At 52.4% G+C, this 18,972-nt stretch overlaps 1 protein-coding gene across 12 annotated transcripts in view; it reads right to left on the bottom strand.

Moving 5' to 3' along the window:
- Positions 1 to 375: 375 nt before the first annotated feature.
- Positions 376 to 18,972, bottom strand: part of ITPRIP (inositol 1,4,5-trisphosphate receptor interacting protein) — a 31,283-nt gene continuing 12,686 nt past the window's right edge. For 4 of the 12 annotated variants that reach the window (XM_074373673.1, XM_045507356.2, XM_074373675.1 and 1 more), the window contains 3 exons: positions 7,459 to 12,272; positions 5,541 to 5,685; positions 376 to 5,447 (listed from right to left, as the gene is read on the bottom strand). In XM_074373673.1, the coding sequence (XP_074229774.1) occupies positions 10,601 to 12,259 (1,659 nt within the window). In that variant the 5' untranslated portion in view covers positions 12,260 to 12,272 and the 3' untranslated portion in view covers positions 376 to 5,447; positions 5,541 to 5,685; positions 7,459 to 10,600. Of the gene's footprint in view, positions 5,448 to 5,540; positions 5,686 to 7,458; positions 12,273 to 15,974; positions 16,327 to 18,972 lie in introns of those variants that run through there. The other 8 variants (XM_074373668.1, XM_074373667.1, XM_074373669.1 and 5 more) reach the window with 8 other exon arrangements.

The raw sequence follows: 18,972 nt of genomic DNA, 5'->3' as shown, positions 1-18,972 counted from the left end.
TATGTTGGCCAGTGTTTGGCATGGGACTGAGACTGCTGTTGACCCAACAGATAAAAGCGTGTCTCTGGGTGGCCAAATCCTGAGATGTTCTCTTCCGGGGCTCCGCATGCTAATTTAGGAAGCTTGGAGAACCAGGAAATAAAGGATGGAGAGAAGTGCTCATGGGGAGTTTGCGGGCTGGGGGCCCCAGCCCAGTTTGGGATTTGAAAGCTTTTTGGCCAGATGTGCTCTCTGCAGCTGGCCAGTGTCACCTGCAGTGCCTTCCTCTACTTCCTTCTCATTCCTTTATGTCACCCGTCTGAGCCACAGAGGAATCTGAATTGTCAACCTCTGGATGAAACTCAAAGCATTTAGCCTGGAGAAAAGAGGCATGAGGAGCTTTCAAAATACCACCTCTTTTATCTGAGGGGGAGGGTACAGAAATAATACATAAGGGTTAAAAAAATACAAGAAAGAGAAACAGGAGGTCTTCCATCATCCCATGTCCCAGAGATAACCACTGTTAACAACTGGAGTGTATCTTACAAAAGCATGTTCAGCTATGGGTTTGAGGTGAAATCTGTCCCCTATGTCCTGCAGATAAGGAAAAAGAGAAAAATAGTTTAAACCACAGCATTGAGAGAGCCTCATTGTCCCAGATGATGTTAACATCAAAACTGATGACCAGAGGTGGTATGAACTCCATTCCATAGAGGTCCTGGACTGGAGCCCACCTGGGCTGAGTCCACTTACATCCTGACATGGGGTGGGGTGGGATGGGATGGCCAGGACAGCTGGCAGTGGCGGTGGTGGGGTGTAGGGGGAGTGGTGACTCAATGTTACTTGAGATTCCTTCTAGCTCCAAACTTCTCTGAGCGCAGACAGCAGAGTGGCTGTGAGCATCAGAGCGGATTAAACCTGAACGATCAAGTCCAAGACAGTGCATCTTCCCTGCTGCAGGAACGTCCCGTGCGTACCGCCATATTGCTCCTCCAAGCTTGGGTGAGGGTGGGGGTGTGTTTCTCCCTTAATTTCTCACCTCCTGTCCCACCTGGTCCGCATTTCCTTTGTCAAAGTCAATGACCTTTTTGATGGAGGGGGAACTTTGCTGCTCTGCCTTGGCCTCTCCCATGGTTTATGTCAGCCTGGCTCCCTTTGTTATCAAAAGTCTCTTATCTAAAGTGTGTATCCAAAGTGTGTTATCTAAAGTTCACAAACAACCAAATATCCAGCCCAGGCTGATTCTCACTGACTAGCCTCCAGCTCCTCCTCGGCCTCCCGCCACCCCATACACACACTGAACACTATGCCCACCCAGGAGCCCCAGTTCCCATTCATCTACCTCTGTGAGTCCCAGGAAGCCTGGGCGTTTGGTCTTCTCAAATATCTTGCTCGCATCTAGCTTGTCAGAGCTCTTGATCCTTTGCAAATGCTGTTTCCTCCACTCTCTAATCTTCCTCAGGGCAGCCTCCTATTTGGTTTTTTTTCCAACCAATTTTTTCCTTGCAAAGTTCAGATAAGAATCCTTCTTTGTGCCAAGAGGTAGTGTACCATCATAGATAAGAAGAGGACTGTGTGGTCAGAGGTACCCGGTTCACAACCTATCTCTGACACGCATCAAATCCCGTGGGCAAGTTGCTTAACTTCTCTGAGCCTCAGTTTCTTGTCTGTAACATGGGACCACTAAGTACCTATCGCATAGGGTGGTTTAAGAATGATGGGTCCATCCATGGAAGGACTCAGCCCGTGCCGGGAAACTGCTCAGTGAATGGCCAGCAAACCTATTACCACGGTGAGGCTTCTGCGGTTGATCAGACTTGAACCCTGCGTTTATTCTCTCATCACTTTGTGGAACAAGATGTCCCACAATTGCACACAGCCTAATCCATGATTTGGAGTTGCTTTCTGGTTGCCTTGTGTGTGTGGGTTTAGTCTCAGATCACCTGTGAGCCTTGGAAGCTGGGACTTTTATCCCTCCCCTACTCTGCATTCCTCACCCCAAGCCTAGTTTAATATTGTGAATCTTGGAAGCTTGCCACGTTGATGACGGTAAAATCAGTATCCTCTCCTGTGTTATGGAGGAGTACTCGGAATCCAGCTTTTCTGCCCTCTTGGAGCATGTTATTGCCATCAGGGGGTTCAAGTGTGAGGGATTTGAAATGTCTGCAGGCCTGCCCAGGTACTAGGCAGCTAGGATGCGGCAGGGAACACAAAACCTCCTGGGACCCTGTGGCTTGTGGACAGGATTACAGACATGCTTCAGGAAAGAACTGGGGGAAGCTCTGCCCTGTCATTTTCTTTGCAGGATTCACCACAGCCAAGAATTCCCTCGCAGACAGCAAGGGTCCCAGCCCACTTTGTCAGTAGCAGACAGCCTCCCTTGGAGGGTGTGAGGAGCAAAAGTCAGCTTCCTGGCTGGGAGCCAGCAGGAAAGAGCCATTTACAGGCCAAGGGACTAAGAGATTGAAACTCTGACTGTGCTGCCCACCGGGGGGGGGGGGTGGGGTGGGGTGGGGTGGGGTGGGGAGGGCCTGAATAGTGGCCGCCCTTTCCCAGCAGCACCGGACCTGGGGGTTGGGAAGCCAGGAGGGTGCATGTTTGTTAGCAGGAGCAGCCTTTGCTAAATCTGGGCTTCTACTTCCAAAGCTGTGGAATATTTGGGTTATCAGGGGTATAGAAAACTTCTCAACGGTGTGTTTGTGTTTGCGTGTGTGTGTGTGTGTGCGCACGCGCATGTTTCTGGGCATTTCTCCCATAGGAGGAACCCTGTAAATGATCAGGGCAGGAGGTATTTTAAAAATTCCATCCTGGGATGGTGGGTATGGCTCAGTGGTAGAATATGTGCTTAGCTGGGTTCAACCTCCAGTACCTCCATTAAAAAAAAAAATTTCATCCTGAAACAAGCAGTACTTCATGTGCTAAACAGAAAGGCCCCCTTTGAGGACTTTACCTGGACACTGTTTTGATAATCTGATGGCAGCAGGGGCTGGGGCACACACAGATGTCCCAGGTACAGTGACAGGGGGCTGCTTAACCTGGAGGCCAGGGGAAGAGTTAGCTGGGGCTCTGCTGAGGTCTCTAATCTGCAACTGACTTTGCTATATATAAAACAGATAAACAACAAGGTCCTACTGTTTAGCACAGGGAACTACATTCAGTGTCTTGTAATAACCTATAATGATAAAGAATATGAAAAGAAATATATATATATATACACACACACATACCTACATATATATATATGTGAATATATATATCTGAATCAATGTTCTGTACACCAGAAATGAACACAACATTGTAAATCAACTAGACTCCAATTAAAAAAATAAAAAAATAAAACTGGCTTTGAGTGTGTGGAGGGAATCCCAGGGTAGAGTCAGAACAATAGGAAACCTGTTTACTGAGTGTCTGCTGTCTGTCAGGTGCTTTACATATACTAGTTACACCTCACAGACTTTAAGGGAAGTACTAATTACCCCCATTTTACAGGTGGGTAAACTGAGGCTTAGAGATGCAGTAACTCGCCCAAGTGTCACATGGCCAGTAATGGGCAGAGCCAGGGTTTAAACACAGGCAGCTGACTCCAGAGGCTGTGCTCTTAACCCCTACACTCCTCTGCTTCCCCTTCACCAGAACCCCCTTGCCTCCTGCCCTCCCCTTGTACTTCCTCTCTAGTCTGGGAGCTCTCTTAAGGCAGGGATAAGGGATAGTGTCTCACTTGAACTTTGTTTTCTGAGCACCTGGCACAGTGCCTGGCATACAGTAGTGACAGCTACTCAGTAGTGTTTTGTGAAGGAGTGAACACATAAATACATGACTGAATGAATGATGGAATGAAGGGGCGTACGGATAACAGAAATCTGGACCCCTTCCAGGGAGCTCATTGTGAGGCAGCTCTCACAGCTAATTCCCTGCTTTGCTGTCCAGAAGAGGCAGCTGATTGCCTGAGAAGCAGGGATGCCCTGCCTGGTACCCTCTTTCTGGCTCTGTTGCTGCTATGGGAACTGCTGGTCTGGGCTCTGGCTCTTCCACAAAGGGACTAGGAGAGCAGAAGGGTCAGAGGGGCCAAGGCAAGAGACCCCTCCTTATTCCCCAACTGGAGCCAGTGCCCCAGGCCCACTCTGGTTAGGTGCACATTTCCTACGCATGCACCTGGCCCTGGGCGGGGAGGAATTCATTCCTGCAGGTCCTGCGCTGTGCGCTGAGGGAGCCCGGAGGGAAGACAGACTCACTCAGTCAAGGGTGGTGGGAGGAGTTACTTGAGAGACAGCCTCATCACTGACGGGGGATCCACGAAGTAGGAATTTGGCGTAAGGAGCCCTCCTAGAGCGTGGTAATAGCCGCTGTCATCTTGTCATTTATTATTCATCAGGCCCCAAGCTAAGTGCCTCACACGTGCTCTCTTGTGCAGTTTTCTCAATGGCTCTATGAGACGGGCAGCATTACTCCCATTTTACAGAATAAGGCGAGGCAAAACCAAAGCTCGTAGAAATATGAGACTTGCTGAGCTAGGGCACGGCACACTGGGATGTGAACACGCAGCCCAAGCTCTTAGCCCCTGTGCCATCTGACCTGTATGGAATCTGAGTCTCATTGGTCTTTGCACAGCTTTGTCGTAGGAGCAGTCTGGGCCCCCAGTGGGCCGAGCCTCACAGGTGCGCCTCCAGTTTTGAGTGGGCACATGGAGACAAGGCAGGGAGTCCTCCTTCCTCGCCTCTCTCTGGATCCTTCAACATCCAGGCTGAGCAGTCTTGCTTGGGGTCTTGTCTCATCCTGGAGGGATGGGGCTTCAGTAGCTTCTCTGCCTGGTGGATTACAAAATGCTGTGAGGAGGAAACAAACGTGTGAGGGGGCTTCTTAGGAACTGTTTTGGTGGAAGCTGAGCTCTCAAGAGGGCTGAACACCACCAACCTCCTTGACCTGGAATCTGGCTCCACATAAGTCTTCTGTTGTTGCCTTGGTTGGTCCTGATTCCTGGGTTTCAGGAATCTGGGGTTTGTACAGGCTTGTCTCTGGCTGGGAGTCCTTCAGGTTCAGCTCCCGGCAGGGCTGATTCAGCACTAATTGTGCCTTTTGGGAGAGGGCTGAGGCCATTTTCAGCCTTTGGAAGCCCGACCACTGTCCCGAGGGACTTTTGGTCTAGCACAGCTCAGTCCACTCTCCAGGACCAGGTGAGAAAACAGGCCATGGGGGCTGTGAGTCACCTCTGGTCAGTTGGGAAGACAGCTTGTGAGGAGTGGCAGGAAGTGGGTCTGTGCTTTCTTTTTCTATTTTTAACAAAGTTACCCTAAGAGAAACCTTAAATATCATTAATCGGTGGGTTTTAAAGAAACAGATGGGACTGAATTCTTCCCAATTCCCTACCCGACCCCTGTCCTGCCAATCTCACCTTGCACTTTTAAGACCTACCTTTTACCATCGAGAAAAGAAGTATCTTTGAACATCTCTGAGGTGTATATGGTTCCCTCCTGTTGGGACAGAATTTGTGGTTGAGTTTTATTTTCTGGTTTCTTTGTGGGGCTATAGAGGAACATCAAAGGAATAGAAGATGCCACTCTCACCTCTAAAGCAGGGGCCCCACATTGTGCAGGAGGAAATAAACCACCCCTGGTTTATTTTCACCCAGGTGAATGGAACACAGGCATCTGGTGACAGAATGACCATCGTGATGATTTGATTTTCTTTGGGGAGGCTCTTCACACTTTGCTGTATATAAAAACAAAGCATCTCAGGGGGGAGGGTATAGCTCAAGTGGTAGAGCATATGCTTAGCATGCATGAGGTCCTGGGTTCAATCCCCAGCGCCTCCTCTAAGAATAAATAAACCCAATTACCTCCCCCCACCAAAAAACAAAAGAAACAAAGCGTCTCACTTGAACTCTGTGTTCCGAGCAGCTGGCACAGTGGCTGGCATACAGCAGTGAGAGCCACTCAGTGTTTTGCGAAAGATCAAACACGTGAACGTGTGATTGGATGAATGACGGAATGAAGGGATGTTTGGATGATGTAGAAACTTACAGCTCAAATCCAAAGCTGATCTGGCTTCTCTCACATCCCCCTGCTCCCCCACAGGCCTCAGAGCCACGATTCCACTTCCAATTACTTACCAGTCTTCATTGTTCTCTAGCTTACTTTGTGGCCATTGGATGCGTCTTCCCAAGAGACCCCATTCCCCAAGGACAGAACCCTTTCCTTGTCTTATACTTGTCTCCCACATAACACTGACCCAGGGTGGAACACAAGCTGTGTTACTCAGGACTTAGTTAATAATGCCTTTTCTTCATTCTGGAGTCGTAATGATTGAATAAATCCCAGAATAAAGGAATTATTCTTATTTTTACAGTAAAATGCTTGGTAGTGAATGCATAGACAGCAAGTTGGCAAGTACAGAATAATACAGCGTTGACCAGGAGAATCACTTCAAAGCAGGCTTTCCCTTCAGAGATGTTCACTGCAGGGTTGTTTACAATAGCAAAAAAAAAAAAAAAAAAGATAAGACACCTAAGTGTTCCTCAGGGGAGGAGGGGTAGATTAGGGTACATTTATCACACAGGAATAGTAAGCAGCTCTTTTAAAGAACAAGGTAGAGCCAAAGGTTCAAAAAAGATAGCTAAGAAAAGTGAGATAGCATGGTCCAATTTATATAAAAAAGAACAAAAGGGATGCATCCACACATGTGATACATACGTAGGAAAATTCTGGAAGGATACATAAGAAACTTCCTGTTGGTTGATGCTGGGGAATGAGCTGAGAAATCAGGAGTGGGAGCTTTTATCTGTTACTTAATATTTCTGAGAGTGGTTGAATTTTTTTTATCATGACTGTATTGTTTTTGTTTAAAAAGGGTTAGAAAAACAAGCTATCTTTGGATGGCAACAAGAAAAGTTAACTCTGAGATGTCCCTCCAGGGTGGCGGATGGGGACAAGGCAGAGGAGGGTGAAGTGGGCAGGGCAGGGGGGTAGTGAGCTGAAGGCAGACACTCCCATCACCGTGTGGTTCTTGGCTCCCTCTGCCTGTGGTCCACTGGCCAAACCAAACTTCCCGCTCTATCCCATGAGGAAGAGACCGGATGGAGCATTAGGAGGTTCTGAATCACAGTCTTCAGAGTGACTTAAGATTTCTGGGACATTCACTGACTGCTGCCACAGATGCCATCAACTTACTCTGGGTACTTGGCACACAGTGGGTGCTACTTAAATGCTGCCTACGTCTATTATGCTCTCCTACCTTCACTCCACGGTTCTGGCTGAGATGCGTTTCCTGGACAGTCCCACCCATTTTTCAAAAACAGAATCTGGCAGTGCCCTGCCTCGTGCCCCAGGTACCAGGGGTTCTTGGACTCTCAGCATCACCTAGGGAACTTGGCAAAACGCTGATTCCGGTGCCCGACTCCTTCAGATTCCACTGAAGTCTGCAGTTTGGTCCAGGAACCTGGACCCAGGTGATACCACACATGACCTGCTAGAAAGGCATGCTTACCAGCTTTTACCTTGCCATCCTCACTCTGTTTCCCAGACCATTAGTGTGAGTGTGGGTGTGCTCACGGATGCCTGTGATGTAGCTGATGCCACCTGGACCACGGATCCCAAGCAGGCTCACCAGCTTCTACCAAGCCTACCTTCCAGCAGTTTGGTAGGGAAAACAGTCCACTTGGGTTTTCTTTAACTTTCCATTTGGAAAGGAAGTGAAAAGCCATCCTCCACCAGGAGTGTCATCAATCACTTGAGGGAGCTTTAAAAATAGAGTCATATTGGGCGCCACGTAGGTTCAAGGTGGGGTCTGGGCATTTGACCCAACTCTCCACATGATTCTGATGACACCCTGTATTATGAGCCAAAGTGCTGGGCCCAAGTTCTCAACCCAGGCTGTACTTTGACAAGCCCGAGAGAGGGGCTGGGGCTTCTGAGGAGGTGGGGCCCTCCTTCAACCTGACCAAGCTTGTGGCTTCAGGCTGGCCCTAATCATTTCATTTATCAAGAGGCGCAGCAAAAGTCCTGGGACGTTTGGCACAGGAAGTGAGCAGATGCTGGGTAAAGTCTAGCATCCTTGGGAAGGAAAGAGATTCCTCGGAGAAAGTTGTCCTCAGTGGAAAGGCTTAACGTGTCCTAAAAGACTAGAACTTCTTCTGTTTAAAAGACAACCTCTTTCCTTCAAGCCCAAAACTTCACATTACTCCCAGGCTTGACATTCTTTGCACACACCAGCTCTCTGTGAAATAAGGTTTTGTGCCAGAATCCACCCTATAGCTGGCTTTCAAAGGCCCTTTCTGGAACTCTGCAGGCTGCTTCAAAGATGGGCCAGAAATATTCTATTTTGCTATGTTTTAAAGTTTCCTGAAAGCATAAGAATAAAAAGGGAGTGAAAGCTTCCGCTCGTCAATAGGAAACCCACCCCCCTCACCAGCTCTGCCCTGGGAATCTCACAGATTTCCTGAAGTTAAAAACAAACACCGTGACCAGTGTCTTCTCCTTGCAAGAATTTAATTCGTCCTTTAATATAAATAGGGCAGCATGAAAGGCCAAGAGCCCCACTGCTTTCTGCTTCAGAAGCAGCTTTGGTGCATAAAAGATCCCCATTTCCCCTCTGAGTTGTTGCCACTGGATAAACAAGAGGCCAGAAGGTAATTTTTCAGTGAACTTTCTCCTGGAAGCAAAGAGGGGAAATTGGGGGTGGGGGGGGAGATTTAGGCTTGGTTGTAGCTTCTGGAAGCTGATTCTTGGTTGCTGGGGTCTCTTCAAAGCCATCAAATGAGGATGAAGATGGGAAAGGAAAGGCACAGGTGACAATAAATAAGGAAATTCACCCCGACTCTGGAAACAAATCCCTGTGGAATGGGGCGCTTGGGGCTATGGTTGGAGGACCACATGGGCCTGGGAAGGGGCAGACCCAGGTGCTGCTCAGTCGAACCCCAGCTCAAACGGAGGGCCTTCTATGGGCTTCAGGGCCCCATCACAGACCAGCCTTCCGCTGTGAATCAACCCTGTCAGGCAAAACTGTCCATCTTCTAGAATACTCTGAGGCCAGGTGAGAGCACTCCTGGAGTAGAGACAGGATCCTTTCTTCAGTTCACGGTGAGCCCCACACCCCTGAGGAACTGGATGCCCTCTGGGAGGCACGGCCAGCTTCAGCCCAGGAGGGAGTCCTGGGGAAGGAGCGCCTGTTCTTGCTTCCTCCTTGGTCTTGAAGGAGCGCCTGTTCTTGCTTCCTCCTTGGTCTTCTGCAAGGGTTACCGAGGCAATGCCAAGAGAGGCACTCCCAAAGGGCCAGTGAAGCCACAAATGGAGGAGGGAGCGGCCTCCCAGCACCGCTGAAGCAGGCCTGCAGCCCAAGGCCAGCTCTGACCACAGGCTCTGGTGGCTGCCCAGGGACTTCTGCCCGGCAGTGCCAAGGCGGCCTCTCCAAGGCCTGAGTGCTGTGCTTGCAGTCTGTCCCTGTGTGTCCCGGTCAACCGGGCCTCTGTCTGGCTTTTGGGTGATGGCCATCTGTGTGGCCAGCAAGGCCTACCAGAAAGAGGGGGTTCTGTGCCGTGAGGAAGCCCCACTAGAGCAAAGAGCCGAGGGGATCGGGGGGCCTGCGCGTGGGGCTGGGTTTCTACAGCAGGTCTTGCTTCCGGGCACACTGTGCTCTAAAATCGGAGCCCTGAGGAAAACTCAGGGCTACGGCACCCCTCACCTCGCAGCTCCACGACCTTCTCCGAACAGAAGCCAGGCTGCAAGCCAGACCCCAGCACCCGGGTACCAGGCTCTGCCCTTTGCCTCTTTCTCTACCATGTTCCACCTCCAGTGTGTGACTCCAAGTCCCAACATACTGGTGGTCAGAGAGACCAGCTGTGGGGAGAACAACCTGGGGTGAGGGGCCGCTGAGCTTGCACCTAGCATGATGTGTGGTATCCACAGGGTTCAGGACACAGCATCCTGGGGGAGAAGGCGGGGGGGGGGTGCACCTTGAGTGAGACCTGTGGTTGGAAAAGCGGTCAATTTAAACTTTTCTCTGCCACCGAGTATCCACTTTTGTGCAACAGAGACATTAGCCTCTTGGGGCTTTGAATCCTTCTTGGTCTGTTCTCCAAATAGGATAAAAATGGCAGCCACAGTGGGGACCCATATTGTGCAGGCTGCAGATGGAAGGTTGCAAATTCCCACAATGGTCCCCATCATTTGGTTGCAGATGCCTGGGGCCAAGGGTTACTGGAAATCAGGGTGCAGGTGTTAACATAGGTTCCTGTTAGCATTCCTGTACCTCCTCTGTTGATATTCAAGTAGAGATTGAATCTGGGATGTAAAAAGAATCACACCCAAATTATGTCTGCATTGTCTGCAACTCAGTGTCCAAAGAGTTCTGTTATCACCTTGGCCACTGGTAGTGATCCAAAAGTAAGCTGCAAAGAATCAGTCCCCAGATCCAGATAACAGCTTCACCAACAGGCCCCAGTGGCATGAAAGCAAACCAGCTTCGGCTTGAAATTTCATTTCCTCTGTGCTATAGGATCTGGCTTCCCCTGCAGGCTGAGCCACGGCACCCTACAACGCCTGCCATTTTCCCAGGACAGGGCTTGCAGATGCCCCCAGGGGAGTGGACATGCAGGATGCCCCGAGTCCTGGCCCTCTGGGTCCTGGATGCTCTACAAGATGACAGCTTTTGGGGGCAGGCTAGAGTGGTCTGAGGGGATATGGAGGGAGTACTCGCTAATGAGTGCTGGGGCATTCTTGAGCATCTCATAGAAGGAGTCTACCGTCTTTCGGTAGAGACTTCGCTGCAGGACGAAGGGCCGGAAGAGGTTAAGAGGCTCGGCCCTGCGCATGGCCTCAGGGAGCCCCGTGGCCTCGGGCACCTTGCGGTTGCCGATGAAGAAGTGATGGAGCTTCTTCTCCAGAAGGCTCTTCTCCAGAAAGCGGAGCAGCTCGTGCAGACGTGCATCAAGCTGCCCAGCCTTCCAGTCGGCGGGCCGCCGGGCGAGCAGGAGGTGCAGTAGGGCGGTCTTCAGGTGGTAGTTGCTCAGCCCGCTGGGGCCGGTCAGGCAGCTCTGCTTGGAGAGCAAGAAGGAGGCAATCTGCAAGCAGCTGAGGTGGCAGGCGCCCTCCGGCAGCGCCTTCGATGTCATCCTGAGGAAGTGGCGCTCGTAGACAGCAAAGGACAGGAGCCAATCGGTGCTCGATGCCGAGGTCCCGGGGCAAGACTCCCGGGGAAGGTGGGAGACAAAGTACAGGTCGGAGTCATCACATTGGATCACAGGAATCAGGTTGAAGGGCATGAACTTCCCTGAGCGGAACCTGATCTTGAGGGACCCTGGGGTGTCTAGCTGGCCAAAGGCCAGGTCGAACTCATACTTGTGGGCGATGCGGTGCCAGGCTCTGGTGAGGGCCGTCTGGAACCACTTCATGACTCGCATCGTGTCCAGGTAAGGGGAGTCTTGGGCGCACAGGGGGTCTCCTGCCTCACTGCTGGGCTGTGCCACATTGTTCTTGCCGTGAAGGAGACATAACATGTCCTCCCCAAGCTTGGTCTTGCCGCAGATACAGCTCAGCGTGTCCTCGTCGGCCCGGACGACCTTGATCTGGCCATAGCCCTGGCGATCCAAGGGCACGGAGCGGCTGGAGCACCAGAGCTCTGGGTGGAAGTGGTAGGGCTCCGGGGGCATGAAGGGCACAAAGAGGTTGCACAGCAGTGGCTTGTTGACCTGCCAGTTCTCATACATGCTGTCCACGCCGATGAAGTCCTCCACCTCCATGTCTGAGTCCCGGCTGCACAGGCTCCTCAGGGCTTCCAGCAAGTCATCCACGAAGCCTTCCACAAACTCCCGGGTGCGGGCGGCGTCAGCTGTGGCCCCTCGGATGCAATGCTCGTAAAAGTGTTCGAGCGTGGCCTTGTTGGGCAGGGTGAGGCCCCGGAGCGGGGCGCCCTCCAGGCCGGGCAGCTCATCCTCATCTGTGCCCAGGCACTCGGGTGAGGGTCCGTCCTGGTGGTCCTGCCGCCACACCTCTATCACCAGGAAGAGGATCATGCAGAGGGTGCTCCACAGGTCCCAGGCGGCACGGCTTTCGTTCTGCTGCTGGCCCTCCTCCGCCACCCGCTCCAGCGCCTCCTTCTCGGCCGCCAGCCGCGCCACCTCCTCCTCCAGGCGCAGCTGCTCCAGCTGCAGCTTCTCCTGGTGCGCCTGCATCTGGCGGATGATCTCCTCCTCGTTCTCGGGGACTGTGGCGTTCTCTCGCGGGAACAGCAGCGGGTGGTTGATGATGGCCGTCACCACCACCAGGCACACCCGGAAGAGCCCCAGCGCCATGGCAGCAGCTTTCCTGGGAACAGGGAGAGAGACCGCTGGTCACACCGAGCTTCCCTCAAAGCCACTTCTTCCCTAGTGGGTCCCTCCCACCGACCTCTGCCCCACCGGGCTAGTGAACCCACCCAACCCACGGTCTAGCCTTGGGAACCATTCAACAGCAGTCCTGGGTGAACAGCCCACAGTCGTGGAGTTGTTCCTAGCTGCCCAGACAGTCCTCTTTCCCGTAGCAGCACCCCACTTTCCCTGAGAACCAAACCGTTTCTACTCCCAGGCCTTACTGCTCCGGTTGGGATGAACCCACCCCCAGCTGCAGAAGTATGGGTATTACCTAAGCCCAAGATTACTCCCTGCTCCTCCTCACCAGCCACAGTGACTGTTTAAGGATGAGCTTATGACCCTCACTGTTCTGGTCAGTGGGAGACGGAGGTAGGATTTGTTGGGACCAATGGGGAGAAAGACTCACTCTGTTGCCTAGGGTTGTTGAGGGAATAAGGATTACACCTGCTGGTGGCTCTCTAGCTACCACAAAGTAGGGGCGGAGGTGTGTGTGTCCACCAGAGAAAGACGCCAACATGGAGGAAAGCAGACCTGCTGGACCCAGCCATGCCTGAAGCGATTACCTTTGGACGTTTTAGTCATATAAATCAATACATTCCCTTTTTATTTAAGTCAATTTTAGTTGTTTTCCAACACCTGAAACCAAATAGTCCTGAATAAGATATCCCCTCTCCCTACAGTGAATGCCTTCCAGGGAATGCTTGCTTCCTCAGTGCAGAATAGCCTAGTGGTTAGGAACAAGACAGTTGGGTTCCAAAGTCAGCCCTGCCACTTACTGATTAGCTGTGTGACCTGGGGCATGTTAACTCATCTCTCTGAGCCCCAGTTTCCTTACTGTACAAATGGAAAGTCGTAGCACCTAGAGGGTCATTGTATTGATGGAAGCACTGATCCATGAAAACTGCACACACAGCACAGGGAATGGTGCACAGCGTATGTTCACTGAACAGCCGCTGTTTTTGAAGCAGTCTGCAGCTCTTCCCCTACTGTAAACTTCTGATCTGGAAGACCCCACCCCAAATTCAGACACTGATCTCCTGGCTACTCCTAGGTCTTTCACAGGACCATCTAGGAGACAACCAGACTGACTCAGTCCGTGGCTTTCCTCTCACGAGTCATCTGAACTTCAAATCCGACTTCTTAATTGTGAGAGGGGACACGCCACTCCTCCAGGATAAATGGATTTCTAGGTCTCAAGTGACTTTTGGGGAAGAACCAACCCCTTAACAATACTTGCTATTCAGACTGTGCAGCTGCAACATCTCCTGGGAGTTTGTTAGAAATGCAGACTCTCAGCCTCACCCCAGACCTACTGAACCAGAATCTGCATTTTAATACCATCCACGTTACAGTCTCACATTGTAAGCCTTATATTATACCCTCTCTTCTCCCTGGCAGGAATCTTGGGAAGTAACACCTGGCTTTTTCCACATTTGCTCCACCTGCTTCCTGCCTGGGACCTCAGCTAGGAAAGCAAATGGCCAAAGGAGGTCATTTTTGGACAACAAAGAACACAGAGGGGGTTCCCCCCACAATACATGCCAATACCCTGACAGAAGCCCCATTCCCTAACCTTGACTTTGCACCATGAAAACCACCTGTTCTAGTTCTTACCCTAATGGTGCCAAGAGGCAGGTGTCTGTCACCAGTTACGGACACTTCTGCAGGTGCTATCTGCAGTGCCACGATACAGATGGCCTGAATTGCCACACTGGGGCAAGGCCTGCTGCTCAGATGTGACTCCGCCCGGTTGCACATGTCAGCAGGAGAGAAAAGGGTTGTGGGGAAGAAGGTCCAGCAGCAGCATTCAGCATGGAGACACATTCAGGCATCAGAGGTGAACTCACTCGAGGAGGAAATGGAGGATGGGAGAAAGTGGAGGAAGTCTCAGACCAGAAGGGAGGTGGCGTGAGGAGAAAGTACAGGGGGCAGCCAGCCAGCTTTCCTTCCCCGAGACAAGGAGCAGCTTGCTGGATAATTGCAGAAACAGATCAGCCCCGGTTTCGACGTCAGAGAAACATCAGTGGAAAGTTTGGCCAGGGTGATCCAGAGTAAAACTGTAAGGTGGGCTGATTAACGTGGATCAGAGTTTTAAGATAAAGGCGAGGAGAATACCAGGCAGCAGCCAGTTAGGAGATACTATGGGGGTTGTGAGGCCCTTCAGGGCCCCTGTGCTCTAGGCAGCCACATTCGGGCACAGCAGGCCCGGACAAGTCACAGTAATAGCCCTTGGCAACACCTGGTTCCAGAGGTCAGTTTCCATGCCAACTCAGGGTAGGATGCCACCAGCTGGCAAGCGGTACCATCCCCAAGTCCTGTGACTGGGAAGTCCTACTCCTCTCTGACCAGTAGTTTCTACAGGACTACCTGTGTACACCCTCATGCCTGCTGGAAGATGATGGCCTGTACTGGGGCAGGCAAGGTTCAGAACCTCCCAGCAAACTGGAGCAATTGACACCGTGCATGGGGGCTTAAGAGGATGGACTCTGGAGAAGACAGACTGGGTTAGTACCCAGCGTGTCCACCTACTAGGTATGTGACCTTGGACAAATCATTCCACTTCTCAGAACCTCTGTCTCTTCATCTGTAAAATAGGAATAGTAATACTTGCTGTTATAAAGGAAATAATGCAGAGGAAGCACTCAGCAAATGCTTGCCTCTGAGCTGGTTTTCCTATAAAAGGGAAGCCTTGATGTGATGGGAATAGCCAACGCACCCGCCTGCAGGGGTTGGTAATGCAGTGGGCCAGGCAGATGCCCCTGCAAGGGACCTGGGCACGATGCAGGCAGCCACGAGCACACTGACAATAGTAGGTTACAGGCAAGACAACAGGAACACAAGGGAAGCAGAAAGGAGCCTGAGCTGTAGAAGCAGACAGGCCTGGGTTTGAACCTTGACTGCTCCTTGCTGAGGGGTCCAGGGTGAGTCACTTGGCATCTCTAGGGCTCCACTGTTTCACTCATGAGATGGAGCTAATTGCAGGCCCCCCTTCACGGGAAGTAGGGGTTAAGCAAGACCGTGTATCTCAGGTGCCTGGCATACAGCAGGCACCTTACAACACCAGCTGCTTCCCCCTTGGCCTCTGTGGGCCTGTTTTCTCATCTGTCACACACACCAGCCCTGCCCAAGGAGGAACACACGCTCAAAAGCGCTCTGAAAGCACAAAATGCTCCCCTAGGACTGCGGTCCCTTGGCATGCCACTCTGTCCACCCTGCCCCCCAGCAAAGGGGGAGAAGTCTTTGGAGCTTTGGCTCCTCCTGCAGGTGGAGTTCCCTCTGACTCACTCCCCGCCTAAACCACCTCCTCCCTCCCAGGGATGGGATCCCGGCCCGTCATTTTGCTCCTGATACCCTCTGTGCAGGCTGGCTCTGCTTGCAGCGCCTAAGTGACGGGGAACAGAGTGGTGGCTGCTCAGTGCCCACAAGGTGGGACCGAGTTTGAAGCCTCCACTACTCCCCCTCCTCAAACCAAGTCACAGGGAACACTACCCTGGGGGCTGTGGGGGTCAGAAGAATGAGGGGAGAGAATCCAGGTGTTTGGACTCCTGGAGACCACAGGGACAGGACAGAAGCTGGGAGCCTCAAAAAACCATAGACATACGCACACACACACTCCTCACCAAAGGGCCCCTTTCTCCCCAATTTCAAGGGTTTTTACCTCTGCCTTGGCCCAAAGCTGTCACCTCTACAAGGCTGCCCCACACCTGTAGTCTGAGACATCCAGTTTGACAATAAACCTGGGTCACTTGGAGGGCTTTTGTTGGTCTGCTTGCCAGGAAGTCGGCAGGAAACCTGCCAAGTTCCTCTCCACCCCCGCCCCTGCCCACAGAGTGTGGCAGCCCATGCAGGTCACGGCTAAACTTAGCCTGGCAAAGGGCCAGGGTCACGAGGGCAGCGGGGCGGCGACAGAGGGTTGCAGGTGGTCGGCCCCAACCAGCAGTTTACTGAGACACTGACTCTGAGCCTGGCCGGAAGCCCCAGGCCCTGGGAGAGAAATCCCAGATGGCTCCTCATTTCTGCAGGTCCCTCACTCCTGTGTCCCCCAGATCCCCCCAGAACCCCCACTACAGCTTAATCCAGTGAATGCCACTAAGAGCTGGCTAATAGCAACACGCTTCTGTTTATCACGCCCTCACTAGGATGTGCTGGGCACTTCACACAGTGACCCCTGAAAACTTCTAGGTGGTAGGTTTTAGCCTTCTTTCACAGGTGGGTTAAACCAAAGCCCAAGAGAAGTAATTTTCTGGCCACACAACTAGAAAAGGCACAGCTGAGCTGAGAAAGTCTGCTCTGTCTGCCTCCACCAAAGCCCAAGTATTTCCCACTGTGCTGTTTACAGAGCACCTACTATGTGCAAGGAACATGCTGGGGGCTACAGGGCCCGCAAAGATGAGCAGGGCATGATCCTCGGTGGTAAAAACACTACAATCCACATAGGAAGCAGATAGCCTGTAAGAACCCTCACAGGACAGAATGAGCTGTGAGCAACAGGCTACAAGGTCACAGCATGAGAGTTTCATTCCTGTTCTTTTGGGGGCCCCTCCTGTCTGTAGACCTGCTCGGCGCCCACCTGCTTGGCTCCACATCCACCACGCCCTCTCCTTCCTCCAGACTGAATTCCTCCAACAAACTGAGAACAGCAGGAGCCTGTGTCCAGACCCACATGTTCATCAACACCCCTCTGCCCGTCACCCACCTGCCCCCACCCAGGGCTGGCTGTTGACCGTGGCCTCAGCAGCCCGGGCAGCTTCCAGGACAGTGCTTCTCAAAATGTGGTCACAGCTCAGCATCACCAATGTCACCTGGGGACTTGTTAGCAATGCAAATTTTCAGGTGGAATCCCAGACCTACTCATCAGAAATTCCAGCGAAGAGGCCAGCATCTCCAGGTGGTTCTAAAGCCCACTTCAGTCTGAGAACCAACCCTTCCCAAGCCAGGCAGACCTCCAGGGAGGAGGAGGGTGGGGCTCCAACAGTGTCACTGCAGCCCAGATCCTGGAGCTTGCCAAGGGCTTGTCCCACGCCCAGCCCGTCGGATGCAATTAGCTCTACTAATTACAACAGCAAAAGTAGCTCAGGCCCTGGCGTCATCTTCACAGCTGAAGGATGTCCCTATGAAATGGAATAGGAGGTGGGCTGATTGCAGGGGAGGGCACTTGTAGCCCAGGCCTCGTGGAGTGACTTGAATCCCTTTTCCATTGCTTAGGTTCTGAGCCCCTCAAGAAAGAAGGGGCCAGGGGAGAGCCACACTGTCCATAACTGTGGGCTGAACCCCTCCTGTGTGCCTCGGATTTGTGCTAGAGTTTCACAGTCCTGGCAAATGAGATAGATATACATCATTTTGGGGAAATAAACCTACACATTTAAGAAAGTCAGAATTTAGAGCTGGACTAATCAAAGCCCTGTTTTACAGATGAAGAAACCGAGGCCTAAAGGGGAGACACACTTGACTGGAAGGGTAGGGTGAAGGTCAAAGTGGTCCAGGCAGGCTGGATATCACCCTGTGGACCCTCATAGACAGGAGAGGAGTAGTGAAAAGTGGTGATGTTTTCATTAACAGCCAACAGGAAGTACTCTGCACGTGTTTTATCATTTAAGTTTCAGAACACCAGTTAGGTAGTTGCAACATCCCTATCTTGTGAAGAGATTGATGGTCAGAGAGGTTCACTGGGTGGCCTGTAAGATTCTCTGGTCTGCAGTATGCGACAGAGTCGGCCTCCCTCCGTCCGCCAGGGGCTGATGGGAAGCTGAGTGAGCCCAGCCACCTCCCCCTGCCCGGTGGCACCTCCCTGGCATCACTGCCAGTGGCGACGACCAAAACCATCAGGTTGGCTGTCCCCTAAGCTTCCCAGGCCTTGGAGGAACAGGACTGTAAGTAAAGAGAGGCTGAATGCGGAGCCAGAGTTTGACCCTGAGTCTTGGTTTGGAGTTTGGCCCAGGAGCAGTCTGTTCCTCCTGTGGTCCGGCCTGTCTCATCCCCAATTCCACACTTCTCTCAAGCAGAGCCCACACCCCATGCTGGAATCTGACCACCTTCCCGGCCAAGAGCAACAGCACCCACCAGTCGGGGCCAGCTCAGGGGCTCCTCCTCCAGGTCTTGCTGCAGGCCAGCCTCACTCCGAACCCCTGTGGGTCAGGCCACCTCCTTGCTCTTTACTGTGTCAGTTTACCCATTCATCCCTGACTTCCTAACTATGGTTTGGGCAAGGTCCCAAAGCCGAGGCTGAATATCACCGCCAGCCCCCCTCGCCTCCTCCAGGCACCAGGCACGGGGCTGGGCACCTGCAGGCACCCTGTGTGCCAGTGGGAGTTAGCTTCTCACGCACTTAGGAGGAGAAGCCAGCTGTGCGAGGGGCCGGCCGGTCTCCACACACTCCTTCCTCGTTGCCCGACTCAGGGCCAGGGGACAGACAGACTGAGCACAGATGGGTCCATCAGGGCAGCTCTGCAGACAGTAGTTCCCACCCTTCCAGGACAGGCTCACAGGCTGGAGAGAAAGGCGCAGCAAAGGCAAGGCCATAAAGCCACCACCGGGGCATCTCAGGCTAAGGTCTCTCTTCACCTGCACCCCAAACAGGAATGGGAGAGGAGATCTAGCAGAGAGGGGAGGAGAGGGGGAGGCTAAGCAGCACTGGGGGTGGGAGCTGGGTGCTGGCA

Source organism: Camelus bactrianus, chromosome 11 (genome assembly GCF_048773025.1).
Source record: "Camelus bactrianus isolate YW-2024 breed Bactrian camel chromosome 11, ASM4877302v1, whole genome shotgun sequence".
Lineage (NCBI taxonomy): Eukaryota > Metazoa > Chordata > Mammalia > Artiodactyla > Camelidae > Camelus > Camelus bactrianus.
This window is presented reverse-complemented; position numbering and strand designations above follow the sequence as displayed.